The sequence below is a fragment of the Danaus plexippus genome, chromosome 6 (assembly GCF_018135715.1).
Source record: "Danaus plexippus chromosome 6, MEX_DaPlex, whole genome shotgun sequence".
Taxonomy (NCBI): domain Eukaryota; kingdom Metazoa; phylum Arthropoda; class Insecta; order Lepidoptera; family Nymphalidae; genus Danaus; species Danaus plexippus.
This window is the reverse complement of record NC_083540.1, coordinates 1,427,073-1,443,377: the sequence shown is the minus strand read 5'-3', so window position 1 is coordinate 1,443,377 and position 16,305 is coordinate 1,427,073. Positions and strand designations below refer to the sequence as shown.

At 31.9% G+C, this 16,305-nt stretch overlaps 1 protein-coding gene and 1 non-coding gene across 5 annotated transcripts in view; one reads left to right on the top strand and one right to left on the bottom strand.

The window, feature by feature from the left end:
- LOC116779193 (syndecan) overlaps positions 1 to 15,930 on the top strand; it is a 143,226-nt gene extending 127,296 nt beyond the window's left edge. The window contains exons 1-5 of one of the 4 annotated variants that reach the window (XM_061529743.1): positions 10,299 to 10,568; positions 11,118 to 11,292; positions 12,371 to 12,483; positions 12,970 to 13,096; positions 13,487 to 15,930. In XM_061529743.1, coding sequence (XP_061385727.1) covers positions 13,036 to 13,096; positions 13,487 to 13,659 — 234 coding nt within the window. In that variant the 5' untranslated portion in view covers positions 10,299 to 10,568; positions 11,118 to 11,292; positions 12,371 to 12,483; positions 12,970 to 13,035 and the 3' untranslated portion in view covers positions 13,660 to 15,930. Of the gene's footprint in view, positions 1 to 10,298; positions 10,569 to 11,117; positions 11,437 to 11,486; positions 11,899 to 12,370; positions 12,484 to 12,969; positions 13,097 to 13,486 lie in introns of those variants that run through there. The other 3 variants (XM_032673392.2, XM_032673390.2, XM_061529744.1) reach the window with 3 other exon arrangements.
- Positions 15,931 to 16,139: 209 nt separating this feature from the next.
- Positions 16,140 to 16,219, bottom strand: Trnal-uag (transfer RNA leucine (anticodon UAG)). Its single transcript has one exon. It is a non-coding gene; the product is annotated as a tRNA-Leu (tRNA).
- Between the last annotated feature and the right edge of the window lie 86 nt (positions 16,220 to 16,305).

Genomic DNA, 16,305 nt, shown 5'->3' with positions numbered 1-16,305 from the left:
TGGAGGCAGCACGTTGGAGCCATAAGTCAGGGGTCCGTGACGCGGCGTGAAACGTAATGGTGCTTAAATTACACCTGAAAACCACACGTGCACGACAAATGATGCCATATTTCCGACAAAGTTTTAATTCAAAGCCCTGATATAAAAAGTACTGGAAATGAAAATTGCCACACGAATTATCTTTGTACGTTTCAGTTTGTACAAATAAAACAGGATCCGGTTTATTATTTTATATATAAAAACTTTGTAGTTTTTTTTTGTCTATTATCATATGTGGGAGTGTTCAATTAAATGAATAAATAAAGTCGATCCCAATACAAACTATGTTATTAACATAGATATACGCTTAACCCCGGACCCCACCTCTCCCTTCGCAAGCAAAGGGGAATATTTCCCAAACTTTTTGTATTATTCAAATCATATGGGAAAGAGCAGATTTTATAAGAAACCAGTTCGCACTTCCCTTAAATAAATGTGCGATACAAAACGCTGAGGCAAACTCATTGACGCCTCAGCGTATGTACAAAATCGTACAAAAAATATGGAAATCTATAGTGTACTTTAATTTAAATTTAAATTTGCATTCATGTCTGTTTCCTGAAACATCATTTAACCTTACAAAATCTATTATCTTTATTACTTTTACGATTATATTTGTAATAATTTTACGTAGCTTTTCAACCGAAAAATCGAAGATGTAATCACTGTGGTTCACTAGTGCCAAGCTCATTCTAATATTACGAATAACTAGTTCGATCTATGATATAAATGACAGACGTATTAATGGGGGGAAGTTAATTAATTATTAGACGTCAGCACAGCAGCCATTTATTAGGTCCACAGGTGTGCAGCGTTTATATTCCTAATTAGTGAATTTACTTTAACGTATGGCGCAGCAGAAAAAATTCCGCGAGTTAAATAATTTCCAATTTAATGTAGCATTTTCTTCTTGATAGTCATTCAAATTACTATTAAAACTGTATACTTCTTAATGTTATAAAGAAGAATATATATATATATATATAAATTAAATACATAATCGCCGTCTCTTATGAATTCGACTGTAATATTTGTATAGCGACTGGCATGTGTTTTCAAACGAGCAGTTGCATTTCCATGGACAGCTTTAACATATTGCCTTTAGAGCTAAATTATTGTCAGTACAATTTATTACTGAAGTTTGTTTTATGTTCTTAGATAGAGGTAGTATTCATAACAGTGGCATTTCATCTACATAATTCATTCAATAAACAATTCAGTTAAAGAGAAACTCAAATGGCATATTTTTTTAACCGCTGAACATTTTAAGTTCGCTATTCAGACGCATTTGCACCGACTTACACTAGATAGACGATATTAAGAACCGATAATATAAAATTTTCAATACTACAACGTTCTCTTATTTATTTTCTATCTATTAAAAATCTATGCTATAGTCTCGACCAGAATCCACTCGTGGTCACAGCTAGATATATGTAACTGTCATCTGATCCTCAGCTGTTTTGAATTAGATTCCTACCCACACATATTAAACGTACACGGAAAAGCTTTTAAGTTCAGTTAGGACCAAACTCGAATCCTTTAAAACTTGTTTTTTGTATTGAACATATACATAGCTAAACTAAGCTATGATTTCCTTGCTTTTCATTATTAACATTTAAATACAACTTTTTAATAAATTCAACGTCATTCGTTTTTTTTTTATCTCATAACGCACATAATGTTATGTCGTACGCCTGCAGGCGCTAGATCGTAGCCTTTGTTTCCTGTTTGCATTTTCCGCAAATACGTAATAAGCCAGAGGGTTCTGTGCCTCACCAAGGAGTTTGTTGCCGGTTTTAAGGAAAGGCTTCCACTTCTATTACAAATTATAATTTAACAGTCATACTTTTTTTTATTTGCTTATTATATAAAAGAAAATGAGACGTCTCTCATCAGAGTCAGATTCATGTAATGTTTTCACTTTCCAAAATTATATTGACAATTTATATTCTTAAAAAGACGAAGATTATATTGTAGTAAATTTTCTAGAAATATAAAATATATATATATGTAATATTAACATTAATTAATATAATTACGTTATCAAATATTATAACATGTATTCTGCTATCGTATCTCAGACACGTCTTAATTATTCTTGTAAATAGTAAATTAAATTTTCTACATCAGTATACTTAATTAAGGACTCCGTTCTGCTTCGAGTTCCGTCTCTTGATATCAAGATCGTAAATTATCTTCTGACGTCAAATTGAGAGGTGAGTTCTGAGAAAACATCTAAAATTTGTCACTTCGAAATATATATGTACATTTGATTTGACGCAAACTATAGAATACTGTAATGTAGTGCTCCAATATTTATTTTTTACAATGTCGATTCAAGAAATTAATCTATTATTATTAAGAGCTTACAATAAGGAAATCTAAAGAAATCTTATAATTTGTTAAAAGCAGAAAATGTTTAATCGTGGTACATTAAAGAGAAAAATTATAATTTATCAGAGGACACCTTCAGGCCGCGAGTACCGAATCGCGGCCACATTATTATTCCTTTTACCAAGCTCGAGGGAAATTCCGGTAATCCCCGGCGGCTTTTTGTTTTGCCCGCCTTTTATTTAATCCGGAATTGGAAATTTCGATTTGCTATAATAATACTTACGTCTCCGAACTTAAAAATATCAAAAGTACTCTAAGTTTAGGATAATTTTCTTAATATAAAAACTCTATTTAACCTTCCCAATTGATAACAAAACGAATAGTTCTCAAAGTATTATATATTATATATAATAGGATATTGTATCAAGGATGTCTTAACGATTGGTAAATTGGGTCTCTGGAGCAAAAAGATAACCACAGGAAAGGCCGGAGCCCCCACAAATAGAGCCATTAGCTGTAAACTGTCATTACTCTAAGCCGCTATGATTCATACTAAATTGCAGCTATTAATATTAAATAATACCACCCCGTCCAATAAATCATCTATAGAAAGAATCTTACAAACATTCTAATAATTATTTTAATAAAAATTAGTGTTATTATACAATATACTTAGCTGAACTTTTGATGTTATAAAAGAATACGCTATCAAAACTTCCAAAGGATACATTTCTGTTCGTTACGTCATAACACTTGATCTAGTGTATTGGTCTGACCTATTGACATCCTTCTCAGCTGCCGATGTATTGGGTTTTGAAAAGGTTACCCCCCAGCATCACATTTATCATATTTATTTTTTAGAGCAACTCGTTCTTTATATCATTCAGAGTGTAACTTTAGAATGTATTTAAAAAAGTTTTCGCCACAATATAATTTTTAATAAAATTAACTCGACATTTTTCTTTCGACTTTTAATATTTTCATATTATTGACATTAATGTGACATGTACATATGTTTACTGGTACGTTGAATAGTTGATATATACCTACATTTTATCTTGCTTTCATTTCAAAAACTGAAAAGAATTTAATTTAGTCCTATTGAGAATGTTTAAGAAGAATTGGCAATTAAGGAGTTTTTAACATTCCAGTGTTATTAACACCTTTAATATCCAACTAAGAGGACGAGGAATGTGCAAAAACATTGTAATAAATCTTAATATCCTTTTTAAATAAGTGGGAGGAGATGTTAACGCGTCCTTATTGCCCTAACGTGAAGACTTTCCGTCTTAGAAGATTTCCATTCGCGTAATTAAGTACAGGAGGTACTCGAGAAGGAATATTACGTTATGAGGGTACATTCGCAGGTTTTATTTGCACGAAGTATTTTAATTTGATCATAAGGAATGCTAGGATTTTTTATATCACCCTATATATAGATGTGTATTAAATAACATCGTATATGAGTATCATCAACAGTATTTAAATATTCTAATAAGATTTTTTGAATACGTTTCTTTATTTCTTTGTATTTTATGTTGGTCTATAACTTAACTATTATATCTAACATGAAATCCTTATAAAAGCAAGTCGTACCTTAAGTTTGAACTTTTTTGTGTGACCATTTATTTTTATATTGATTTCAGAATATATAATTTTTTGTTTCATTTAAATACACAATGTAATGTATTACTATCATTCTAGATTCTTGACGTATAATTAAAGTAATATATTTGTTTATTAGAAGCTCATTATTCAGTATCCTTATATGGGCATACAGGTTTGTATGACAAAATACATACGATAAAAATTATATAACATTTTACGTATATTAAAGCTATATACGCATCTAAAAATAAAATAAATATCCTCACATCATTAGCTATGTTTCATTCATTCCTGAGTAAATTGTAACACAGTAACCTAAAAATATAACATAATAACACACAATGAAATACTGTAACGCCATACATAAGTACGGATTTACTATTTCGGGGAGAAAAGACAACAGTTTTATGTGATGTAACGAAGTCGAGACTCCATCCTTTGTAAGGACAACATAAGCAAACATCAATGGGTCTCTCCATTTCTATGCATGACATAAATTTACTTGGAAAACAGGAAAAACGCTCTTGTTACTCACATCGGCTAGAAAGAAGTGATCTGTTATGCTTATTTTTCTTTCCTTTATGGACGTACAAAGATTCTTAAAAAAAATCAACTCTTTATTTGTATTGATTCGATAAATCTCTAACATTTTTCAGTGGATTTTCGCTGGATCAGTTTGCAAGCCAAACAGACATTTTATTTGAAGTTTACTGAAAATTCCAAAAAAAAAAAACCATATTTTTGGGAAAAATCACAAATATCTTAAACTATGTAGAAATCAAATTTTCATATCTTGATTACTTAAAACGTCTTGTTAATAATTTATTTTTTCATTACCATGCAACTGAATAATAAACACACATGGACAAAGTTTGATGCGAATACACAACCTATAGTCCATAAATATTATGAACAAAATTTACATTTAGAACGACATATACATAATAGTTTTTGCCCGCGACTTCGTCCACGTTTCCGTATTAGACTCGGACATTAATGTGTCAGTTAAAACCATAGATATGTTAACCCATTGCCAGTGACATCTATAGACTATGTCACGTACCTTCACAAAATGTACAACTGTTCCCTTGATAGCTTAGAAACGAGATGGAATAGGATTATAAATTGTAGCCTATGTCTTATTCCGACGTCAAAGCTACATTACTGAAAAGTTTAGTAAAAATCAGCTAAGTACATTTTACTCTCAAAAGCAACAAACATCTATGCAACATCACCAACATTTACAATATTAAAATTCATAGAAAAATACAAATAAAACATATAATAAATACAAAAAAATGTTTTACATCTTGAGCGTAAGAATAAACTTATCTTATTTAATGGAAGACGATACATTTTCCCCAAGCATTTGATAAATAGGCCGCGATATTTACAATATATTTGAGTATTCCATGTAGAAATGGATACTTTACTTCGGTTATTGAGAGCTGAGTATCATATAATATCTTTTTTGGATCTCATTTCACGCATTAAATTGTCCCTAGACGTGTGCTCATTTAAATATTACACTATTCAAATTAAATACACGTAAAGTATTGTATTAATACAATTTAAAAAACTCTTTCTCTTTCTAAAAACTTATTATTTTTTGAACTTCATTTATATTTTTACAATAACGGTATTAACTTTGTTCATATTTTGAAAGTCATATCCGAGCCTCCTCTTGTTTTATTTATATAGAATGTCCTTAAAACCTTTATCATATTGTAATTTTATAAATGTGGTCGTGACACTGCAGCTCAAATTCCCAGAAGACGTTACGGAGAAGGCTGTAATTGATATCGGACGTTGTTAAAACTATCCCTCTTACGTCAATGTATCTTTAGGCGTATTATTTAAGGAGTAGTCTCTCCTCGACTATAACTAACTGATTTGTTAGTTACTCATTAGTAATCAGGAATTTTTTTATTATCTTACGATGCAAAACTACACCCGATCAATGTTTAAAGCTAAAACTAACATTTTACAAACTATTTCCTATTAAAATCCAGAGATAATATCAATCAAACGTGGTCAAAGCGATAAGCAAGAGTAGACAAGAGAATTATTACATGTTAAAGTGCAAATCACTAAGTCGTATATCAATTTTTCTATACTTATGAGGTGTTTGAAAAATAACGCTGAAACAGGCCGGCTGGGCGTGGATCGTTTAAGTCCAGACAGACGTTGTAAAGCCTTGATTTATGGCTAAAAGATCGCACCATAAATCATGCTACCCTCAACGGGGAAAAATGCACAAAAAATGAACAAAAAAACCGCACCAACAGACAAGTATTTACGAGCCCTTGTTATTAATTAAATTATAAAATTGTACTTAGAACGAAATAATCTTACAAACGCGCAATTTCAGATAAGATTTTAAGTGGCGCCAAGTTCGACAGTATTAAGTTGCAGAAAAGCTTATTCCGAACTATTTGCAATTCTATTAACCGTGAGATAATAACAAAACTTGAGCTAAGAACGCCACATAAGTCCAACGTGGACGACGGAAGGGAAACTTCGCTGAACTTAGCATATACTTATATAAAAAGAGGCATAAAAAAATATCTCTAGCCTTCGCTTGTTACATGCTAACAACAACATTTAACAAACGAGATTCAATAAAGAAAAAATTAGATAGAAAACCAATCGCGAATGAGATAATAAAAGAAAAACTCAAGTCTCAAGAAACGTTTCGACTTTAATTTTTCCACAGAGCAACAAATAAATTACAGCCCCGTCTTTGCTTTACAAGTCTTTATAAACTCACTTTATTACTTGCATCTCAAAGTTTTACGGCTTTCTGTATTATTTATTTATTATAAGTTCTGTAGGCTGATGCTGATGAGTCCAAGTTTTTCAAGTAAATACCTAGAAGGCGTGTTTTGAACAGTTTAGTATTTAAATTACTTTGGTTTGACGTCTTTGAAGAGTTCGCGGCGTAAAATGTCTTTAAGAAATTAGATTAATTTCATTTTATGAAATTTGTATTTTCTTTGAATTAAATGTTATTTAGTTTGATAAATTGAACGAGAGTGTGATTTCAAGCAGGCCATGACCTGATTTGTCGGTCTCTTGATATTTTACGGTCTATTGCTTCACTCTCCGATGTAACGTCTTATTTTAAGTTCGTTTTTTATATCTTATTATTATTAACCGACATCAAAACGGAGAATTCAGGTGGTAGTTTTTTAATGCAGACAGTTATTTCGTCACAATTGATAAATGTGAATGAATTTGGCTACGATTGAAATATTAATAAATATATGATAACAATATCTTTATAACAATATTCTACGTTCTAGAACACAAGTATTCAATAAAAATGGTTCAAGTCTTAAGGAAAAACAGATATATTTTTCATAAGTTCAAAGTGTGTTCGTATTTAAACAAGAAAATGCTGGTATCCCGTATTGACTTTGCGTGTATCGACGTGTATTTTTTATATGGGACATGCATTGTATGTAATTAATTAAATAATAAATATTTTAATACCGTCAGTAGGTAATTAGTAATTAGCGGCGTACTGTTATCAAGCTTACGAGTTTTGTAACAACAAACTTGTAAGCCACTCTCTATCGATTCCGTTTTTAAAATATATAGGCCTCATAAAATTATAGCTCAGACAGTTTCTACTTCCCTTGTTAAACTTTTTGGCATTTTTAATCTGTGTTAAATTTTAAGTTTTAAAACACGAGTCATAGAACATTAAAGTGAAATTATTAGACAAATCATATTTTAGCTCGACAGTTTTGTTTATACCTTATTCCAATGATTATAATTAAATTTTAATCCTCCTTATTAATAATTTTGGCAAAACTGTCGTACATTTACATCCCTAACAAGACAAAAGAGTTTTGAATAAGTATTTCCTTCTACGCTGTGTGTTAGGAATTAAATAATTTGAAACAACTGCATCATGCCGATAAGTATCGATTCCATAATTTGCTTAAATAAATAATAATTTATAGTTGAAGAGTAATTAATTTTATTTACTCGTTAAAATATGTTTAACATTGAATAGGTTTTCAGGCCGAAACATATGGTTACATATTAATATATAATTTAAAATACTTTTCATTTTGTACTCTTTCTCTACAGTTTTATTTTTCTGTTATAGATATTTTTATAGTTTATAATAAAATATGATACACCTCGAAAGCGGCACGAACAATTTCAGTTCGTGTAGATTAAACATCGGCGTCGTAAGAGGCTTAAAAAGCAATTCAGCAGGAGCAAAGTTTCATAATATCGTTCAAGAGATTCATTTTGTTGTCACAAATATACTTTTCCACTCAAATATGAAACGAAGCGACCACTCCGGCCGCAATTAATGCCAACGACAAATTAAAAAAAATAAAACTCTCAACTATCAAACTATTAAAAGGTCGAATAACTCCTGACATTTTTATGAGAGATCGTCTTCAAGGAATTTACCTTATACTTTGTCCATTAGAGTATTAATGTAATAATTTTTTTGTAAAAAATTCTCTGCGTGAGTAATCAACGTCCAAAATAATTAATTCTGTTCCATGAGATATAAGTTTTAAATAAGAAAATTAATGTGTTATTTCAAACAATCATATGTATTGAGTAACGTGCTATCTCGGTAATTATGTAGGTCATATGCGCTTTGCGGTGTAATCACATAGAGAATGCCTAATAGTAAGACGAGGACACTACTCGGCTGAGACAACTTAAGCCAAGTCAAAATATAATACTGACGATTACATAACCTACGTACATATAAGTTAGTTCATCAAGATCTGAATATTTCATCTATACGTGTTGTAAAATTGAAGTTAAGTTCAATAACCGCAAGGGTCTCTCACCCACGCCGCGTCCTGTAAGAACTCCCTAATTCCCCTAGCAGTGATTTCCATTAACATTTTACATTTTAAACAGAATTCGTCTACTTTAGTATTCGTCGTTTATAATAAATTCCAAAGAACTTTAATATGATCTTTAGAAGTCACTCTTAACAAAACCAAACTGAAAATATATTCGGAGAGAAGGTCGTAAATATTATATCTCCGTTAATGTTTCATTTAAGAAATATATACGCTATATTTTAAGTTTTAATGCCGGTCTCAATAAAACATTTAGTGAATATAATTATAGTTATTATTACAGTACAGCATTTTGATAAAATTAATTTAAGAGCTCTCCTCAAAACGGCAACAATTAGTTCGCTTAATCAAATGGAGCGTTTGAACCGTTGCATCTATTATTAAAGTGGCCACAGACGGTCATTGAACTTTTAATGCTAGGTCGCTCTAAAACGAAATGTTAAAAGAAACGAATTGTTCTCCGAACCCGTACTAACACTTGACCGAGTACACTGGGAAAAAATGCATTATCTTTAATCTTGATACGTAAAGGATTGTTTTTATGCTTTTATACCTGCAATTTTTAATCTCAAAAAATATATAATTAGCTTATAAGAATCTAGTTTCAACTTATTACTTATTATATCCAGTCATGCATATTATTGATATTAAAAAAATAAAGTAATCGAAAACCAAATCACTTTTAAAACGTTAAAACTCTTACAAGCTCATTGTATATTTTCTTGATGAACATCAATTGAAATAATATTTTTACAACAATACTATTCACGAAGAGAATTTCCCTCCCATATATATTTTAATATAATCGGCTTTTTATTATATAAGTATATAAAAAGATATTTATTTCCGAACGAATCAAAGTACTATAGACGATGAATGGAAATAATTCTATAAACATAATTCAATTAATAAAAGTAATGAAAGCAATGGAATCATACTAATTAGATAAATACATCCGAGGGACGTTAACATACGAAATGAATATCATGATTTACAAAAGCCTTATAATATAAATGGAAGCAGGTTACGGTTTATATTTAGCGTGTTTTATATCGCTGTAAATAAATTTTTTGTCTTCACAAGTGTCGGTCGCAGACAATGGATGCTGTAATAACGCGGAAGCAAATGTATTCGTCAGTCCATTCGTTGTAACCGAACTTCAGCGTACTTGACATTTTGTGTAACAAAAAAAATTATTATAATATAATTGTCTACCATACTTTTTTTAAGCATTACTGTGTATAGCCGTCTATACGATATTTGCTGTTAGAATTCCTTCCAAAATATTTTATTTATTGCTTCTAATATGGAATCGTTTTGAACTGGACTACATACTCGATAGAACGTATAGTATACCATAATATACAAAATAAAAGACTTCGATGTTTGATCAAAACTTTGAAACGATATTAAAATATGTTCAGTTCGTAGCGCGCTCTAACGGAAAATCCTGAAATCGCTCTCCTCGCAAGCCTTAACCACATCCCGGCATCTATTGGCAAAGCGAGGGAACGAGTCATGCCAGAGGCTTCCAGCCAAACCTTCCCCCCGGCCCCTTCGTCCCTCGCCGCCGCACCTCATTCCCCTCAAAAAGCCTATCGATCGCCTACCGCCACTACACAACTTACGCTAGCCAAAAGGACACTGCCAAAGCTTTCAAAAGCTGTTATCAATAACAAACCATTAGGCCTACGCTCACTAATAGCATTCGTAACGTTCTAGGAATCCGAGGAGGTGAGTGAACTTTTAATATATAATCTGACGCCACCCATTCATCACGTATTCCCCCGAGATGACGTGGATTATATATTGTTTATTGAAAACGTAAGATAAGGCTTTACTGTGTTTGTTAGAAAGTCGGAAAATATGATATATGCGTTAGAAATTGTGGTTATTGCAAATTGCATAATTGATGCTGTGAAGTTTCTGGAAATAGGTCGCGCCTATTGATATATATCTATGCAGTCTACCCTCCCGCATACAGCATACATGTCAGATTGCATTAAGAAAGAAGATTTATTAAGACTTCTTAATATTCCTCCTTTGTTCTCTATTAGACCAACATCCTATGCATAAAGCAAAGCCGTGATTATAGTATCATATTGTGACATTTTCACTTAAAATATGACATTATCGGTTATTGTGAACAATGTGAAACTGAAATTTAACGATCAAAAACAAATCAAAATAATAATATTAGTAATTGCTGTTCATTAAACTCGTAACGTAATCCTTACAAAGTGACGTATCCAAGCTAAAATACAACTTATATATAATTTTCAGGAGACGACTAGTGTTCCTGTGACCGAAGGGACCATCCAGCAGCGGGACGAGCCGCTCGCTTCGGACAAGGATCTCTTCATCGACGATGACGGCTCGGGCCTAGAGATAGACGAGAGCTCCGGCTCCGGCTGGGGGCCCGGCCCCGGACCCGACGACGAAGACGGCCGCGGCTCAGGTGACGCCCCCCATCCCGGGGCCCCCGAGGATGACGAGGACTTCACCCCGCGGAGAATCACCACCACCCTACCGCCGGTCCCAGAGACCGAGCCCTCAGACACTGACAGACCCATCCCAGTAGACTCGTTCGATGTAGTCGGTCGTGAGTAGAGGCCATCGCATGCCCGTTTTGTTGCCTTTATTATTTTATTATGATATGGAATTTTCGCTAACCCTCTATCGAGAACTAGTACAGACAACTATGAACGAAGTTCCAGTGAGATCAATCATCGATATCTGGCGAGCGAAAAATTCTATGTCATATATCATTTTATTATTTTTATTCAAATAAATTAACCCGATTCGTAAACGATGTTTCAAATGAAAACGGATGTCAGACTTCAGCTAACGCCCAGTATTATCCTTATGAGGCCACAATGATAACAACAATAACTGAACGTATTTCAGTAGCGTTTAGTGTGTGATACAATACTTTTCGTCTAGTGTATCCAATCAAATATTATCGTGATATCACTTAACTTTTAGGCTTCATTTAAATAACTATAATAAACTGTGACCGTCTAACATTTAAATCTAACTCTGACGCTGTTTTCGGAGGAGCTGGGTGAGTTTTGGTGTACTGCATGATGTATAATTATCAAATAATTTGCGACATTTTTATTTATTATGGAATCCTTTCGTTGGTATTACCATGCTTATCATCGGGTTCTCATGCTGTTTCTGATATAAAATATCTTAGACTCATTCATCATCACTATTGATAATACTTATGAAACTCCGCATGACTGTCGATGTTGTATATCTTATATTTATTTTAACTATCATGCTACCTTCCCTTCCCTGGTCTGATATAGTCTTCGTCATCTATACTATTGGCTGCATCAAAATTTTCTAACATTTTAATTCTATTTACTACAACTATAATAGGATCTTAGTCATTATTTTGTACGATACTTCTTATTCCTTCTAAACTGTGACGTTAGCAAATAACGCACTCAACCCAATAAAAGCGATGCTATAGATATACATACATTACATACAAAATGTCTTTTCAATGTATGTTCATATATTTTCAGCGCGTGTATTGTCCAAGCCTTCGGAAGGTGCTCCAGATATACGCCCCGAGGAGCCCCAACGACCCGATCAAACCGACATCAGCATATCTGGTGAAGATATCAACCCGAATATTGTAAGTAAATAAAACAGACAATACAACTAAAACCTCCAAAAATAATATATACCTGTATAAATAGAGCAACATATTAGTACTTATTTATGAACTTCACTATACCTAGTCACTACAATGCTCTTTCTTTAACCACCCATTCCATATTGTAATTTAATAGTGAACATAAAAATATGTTAAATGGCGCAAAATCTAAACAAGTTTTTAAAATAATAAAGTGTTCCAAATTCAAAATAATTATAAGGCTGAAAAAAATAAAAGTTTAAATGTGAAAGTATTTATGGCCAGACTAGTTATAACCGTACAAATAACTAACTGACTTTATTTTTAATGTTAAAATGATGCTTCTAAGTCGTATATGTCATACATTAAATATACTGAACGTAATTTTTCATGACTAAATTGCTTTGAGATAATCTCTGATTTTGTGTAGTATTTTTTTGTTTTTTTTTTTTCATCGTATAATGTTGTTCTATTCCGTTCATCCAGGACCAAGATCAATCTAGTTCGAACGTGGAGCCGGAGTCCCGTCCTTCTGACAACAGCGTCTTCATCATGAACGCCAAACCTGAAGACCGCGCCACCAGCTTCTTCGCCCAACCTGGCATACTGGCCGGTAAAATAATTACATATAACATATATAATAAAAAAACACAACTACTTTTTTTATATTCATTGATATTAATTAATAAATGGTCCCAACTAATGGTCATTTAAAGATATACGTGAGGACCTTATCGTGTAGTCATAAGCCAACATTGTCTTACATCATTTCGAAAAAAAACTGATACTAGTACACAACTGGAACGATATTAACAAATCATAACTATGAACTAGAAAACGTTTTATTTAAATGAAAAACCACGTTTAAATCGGTTGACCCTTTTGACCTACTTGCCATAGACACACGGACATCAACGTCAAACTTATAACATCCCTCTTTATGCGTCGTGGCTTAAGAAAGCTCTATGAACGTTCTCATTAAAACCTCCTTCGTATGTTCCAGCTGTGATCGGAGGGGCGGTAGTGGGGCTGTTATGCGCCATCCTAGTGGTCATGTTCATCGTGTACAGGATGCGGAAGAAGGACGAGGGCTCGTACGCCCTGGACGAACCGAAGCGAAGCCCGGCCGCCGCCTCTTACGGGAAAGGTCACAACAACCGGGAGTTCTACGCGTGAGATACGGAACAAACTCTGCCACAGGTCTACTGAGCACCAGCTATCTACCAGCGGACGTTAGATCTCTTAACCCTATAATCCATGTGGCTTTAGTTCAATCCCATCAACATTAATGTACTGGTATGCGTACATATCCACCATCGATGTTGTTCGATGCGATATTGTAAACTATATCAATTTCAAGACCAATTTTATAGACGTCAGTGAAGTGAGGTTTATGGAATAGTGTCTTAGGTCTTGGACTTTCTCAATACCGAGACATATTTTTTGTGTTCTGTCAATCAGCTGTAGTTGAATCTTAATGTGAGATCTTGTTTTTTTAATGTTCGTGTAAAAAATAATAAATGTGCCATCCGCTTCCTTCAATTGTATATTTGCCAATCACTTTAGTTGTATACTTTATCATAGATTATATATCCTGTAACTGATAGTCTATGGCCACGTCCATATCTTGTCTATGTGTATAAAATTAATGTTATATGTATTTGTCTACGGAACCTTGTGAAATTTGAAATAGATTCTAAAGTAAAATAATTAAATATCAAATAATAAATATATAAGTCAAAAACTCTTTAGAAGATCATAACAGAAAGTCAAAAACTTTCATTTAAAAGTACATAACAACGTTTCCAATGTTTAATACTTTGTAAAACCATATTCCTTACGAAAATATATATAATATAACAATTTAGAGAATAACTGTTTGAACTATAAATATTTAACCCCATTATATATAACTTAAACCATGATCGTGTCATCCTTATTGCCTTGGATATTAACAATCTACGTTATTTTATTCCTTAGTCACTACGCCGATATCAAAGCTATAATTTCTGCCTTCATGCTTATAAATTACACATTTTGTTTAATTAATATGTTCATATCTATTATACTGGACGTATAATTCCGTCAGCTGTGCAACGAAATTCGATGCCGCCATTTTGTTACGTCACTGTCATTATTCTTATTCAGCTGTGACGCTGCCTAAATTTAGTTTCGTTCTATATGACGATTAAGTCAATTAATTTATTAAAAATATTAATAGTTACTGTATTTATAAAATGTCATTAAGTAACTTTGTATGAATATGGTTTATCTAATGTACTAGCAAACTTATATTATGTAATATTTAGCATGTTTAATGAAAAATAAAAAAATATCATCATATAAATTATTATATAGGCTGTTGTTTACATCAAAACTAAAAAAGTTTGTGGCCAAGTTTTGAGCGCATTAAACCTTCTTGATGTGGTTAGAGTTTCATAAATAGACATTCCTCGCTAAACATGAAGAAAATCAGGCTCAGTAAGTGTTAAGTCTGTATATTGTAATTGTAAATTCTATTATAACTAATCTACTAATATAAATAATAATGTAGTATCAATAACCAAATATAATTGATTTAAAGGCTACTTGATTATATTCATTTATATACAAATAGTCATTAATTATCTATATTAATATTGTCTTGAAAAATTTGAATATTGAAAGTGGTGAAATAAAAAGAGAAAACTTTTTTTAGCGTTCTATATTTAAATAAAGAATATCCGATATGTTGTATGTGGCATTATAATATTGTTTGCAATGCATTTATATGCTAAGTGTGGCAAGCAAAATGTCAGTTGCATTCAACTTCGGCTACACACATGTCATGTTAATATATGCAGTAGATAAAATTTGCATAGTTCCGTTTAGATTTACTGAAGCAGTAAAACGTGTCTGCATTTCATAGCTTACTTATAACTTAAAGCAGTTCATATGCAATAAACACATGCTGAAGAATACATCTTCATACAACCGTTTACTTGTTTTGTGCTCAAATTTTTTTTTTTTGTTAATGACAAAGCATTAAACTAAGAAAAGTCCTAAATGTAATTTGGTGTTTTATATAATATTAAGGCAGCTTTTATCTAAGTGATATTTTTAATATAAATTATATATTAATAGCTATACATTTTTTGTTCCATAGGTATACTGTTCTTGAGTTGACTTGACTCTTCTCAATTATTTTTTTTATCGTTGTTTCAATATATGTATTGATATGTTTGTGGTGTTCTTAATATATATCTTATTATATTGAATTGTGACATCATAACTTATCATGAATTAAATAGGCTTTGATTGTTTTATATGACATAAAAGAATCAAATTTATCAAACATGAATTATAATGACTTATATAAGATTAGAATGTAGGGTAGGCGATATATAAATGTCCTTGTAAATAAAGCTCCCTTACATCTAGGTAATAAATACAGGTCATTATGAACAATTGTCTTGTTTTATTTAATTTAAACATTCATTTTACATTAATTTTGAATGAATTTCAGTTATGAGTACATACATGTCAAATGACGATCATTAAAAATTAATTAAAAAAAGCAAACTTATATTGTTGGCGGATTTCTTTATGGGAAATAAATATTTTATTCCGTTTATAATATCACAAAAAATAATTCGTAGTTTCATTAAAAAGGAATCTGACAGCGGTGGGATTCGAACCCACGCCCTTTCGGACTGGTGCCTAAAACCAGCGCCTTAGACCACTCGGCCACGCTGCCTTATGTCATAGTAACGAAATAGTAGTCAAAACTTTTAAGAATAATATTTATATATTTTATTCATATTAAAGTGTAAATTTTTTATA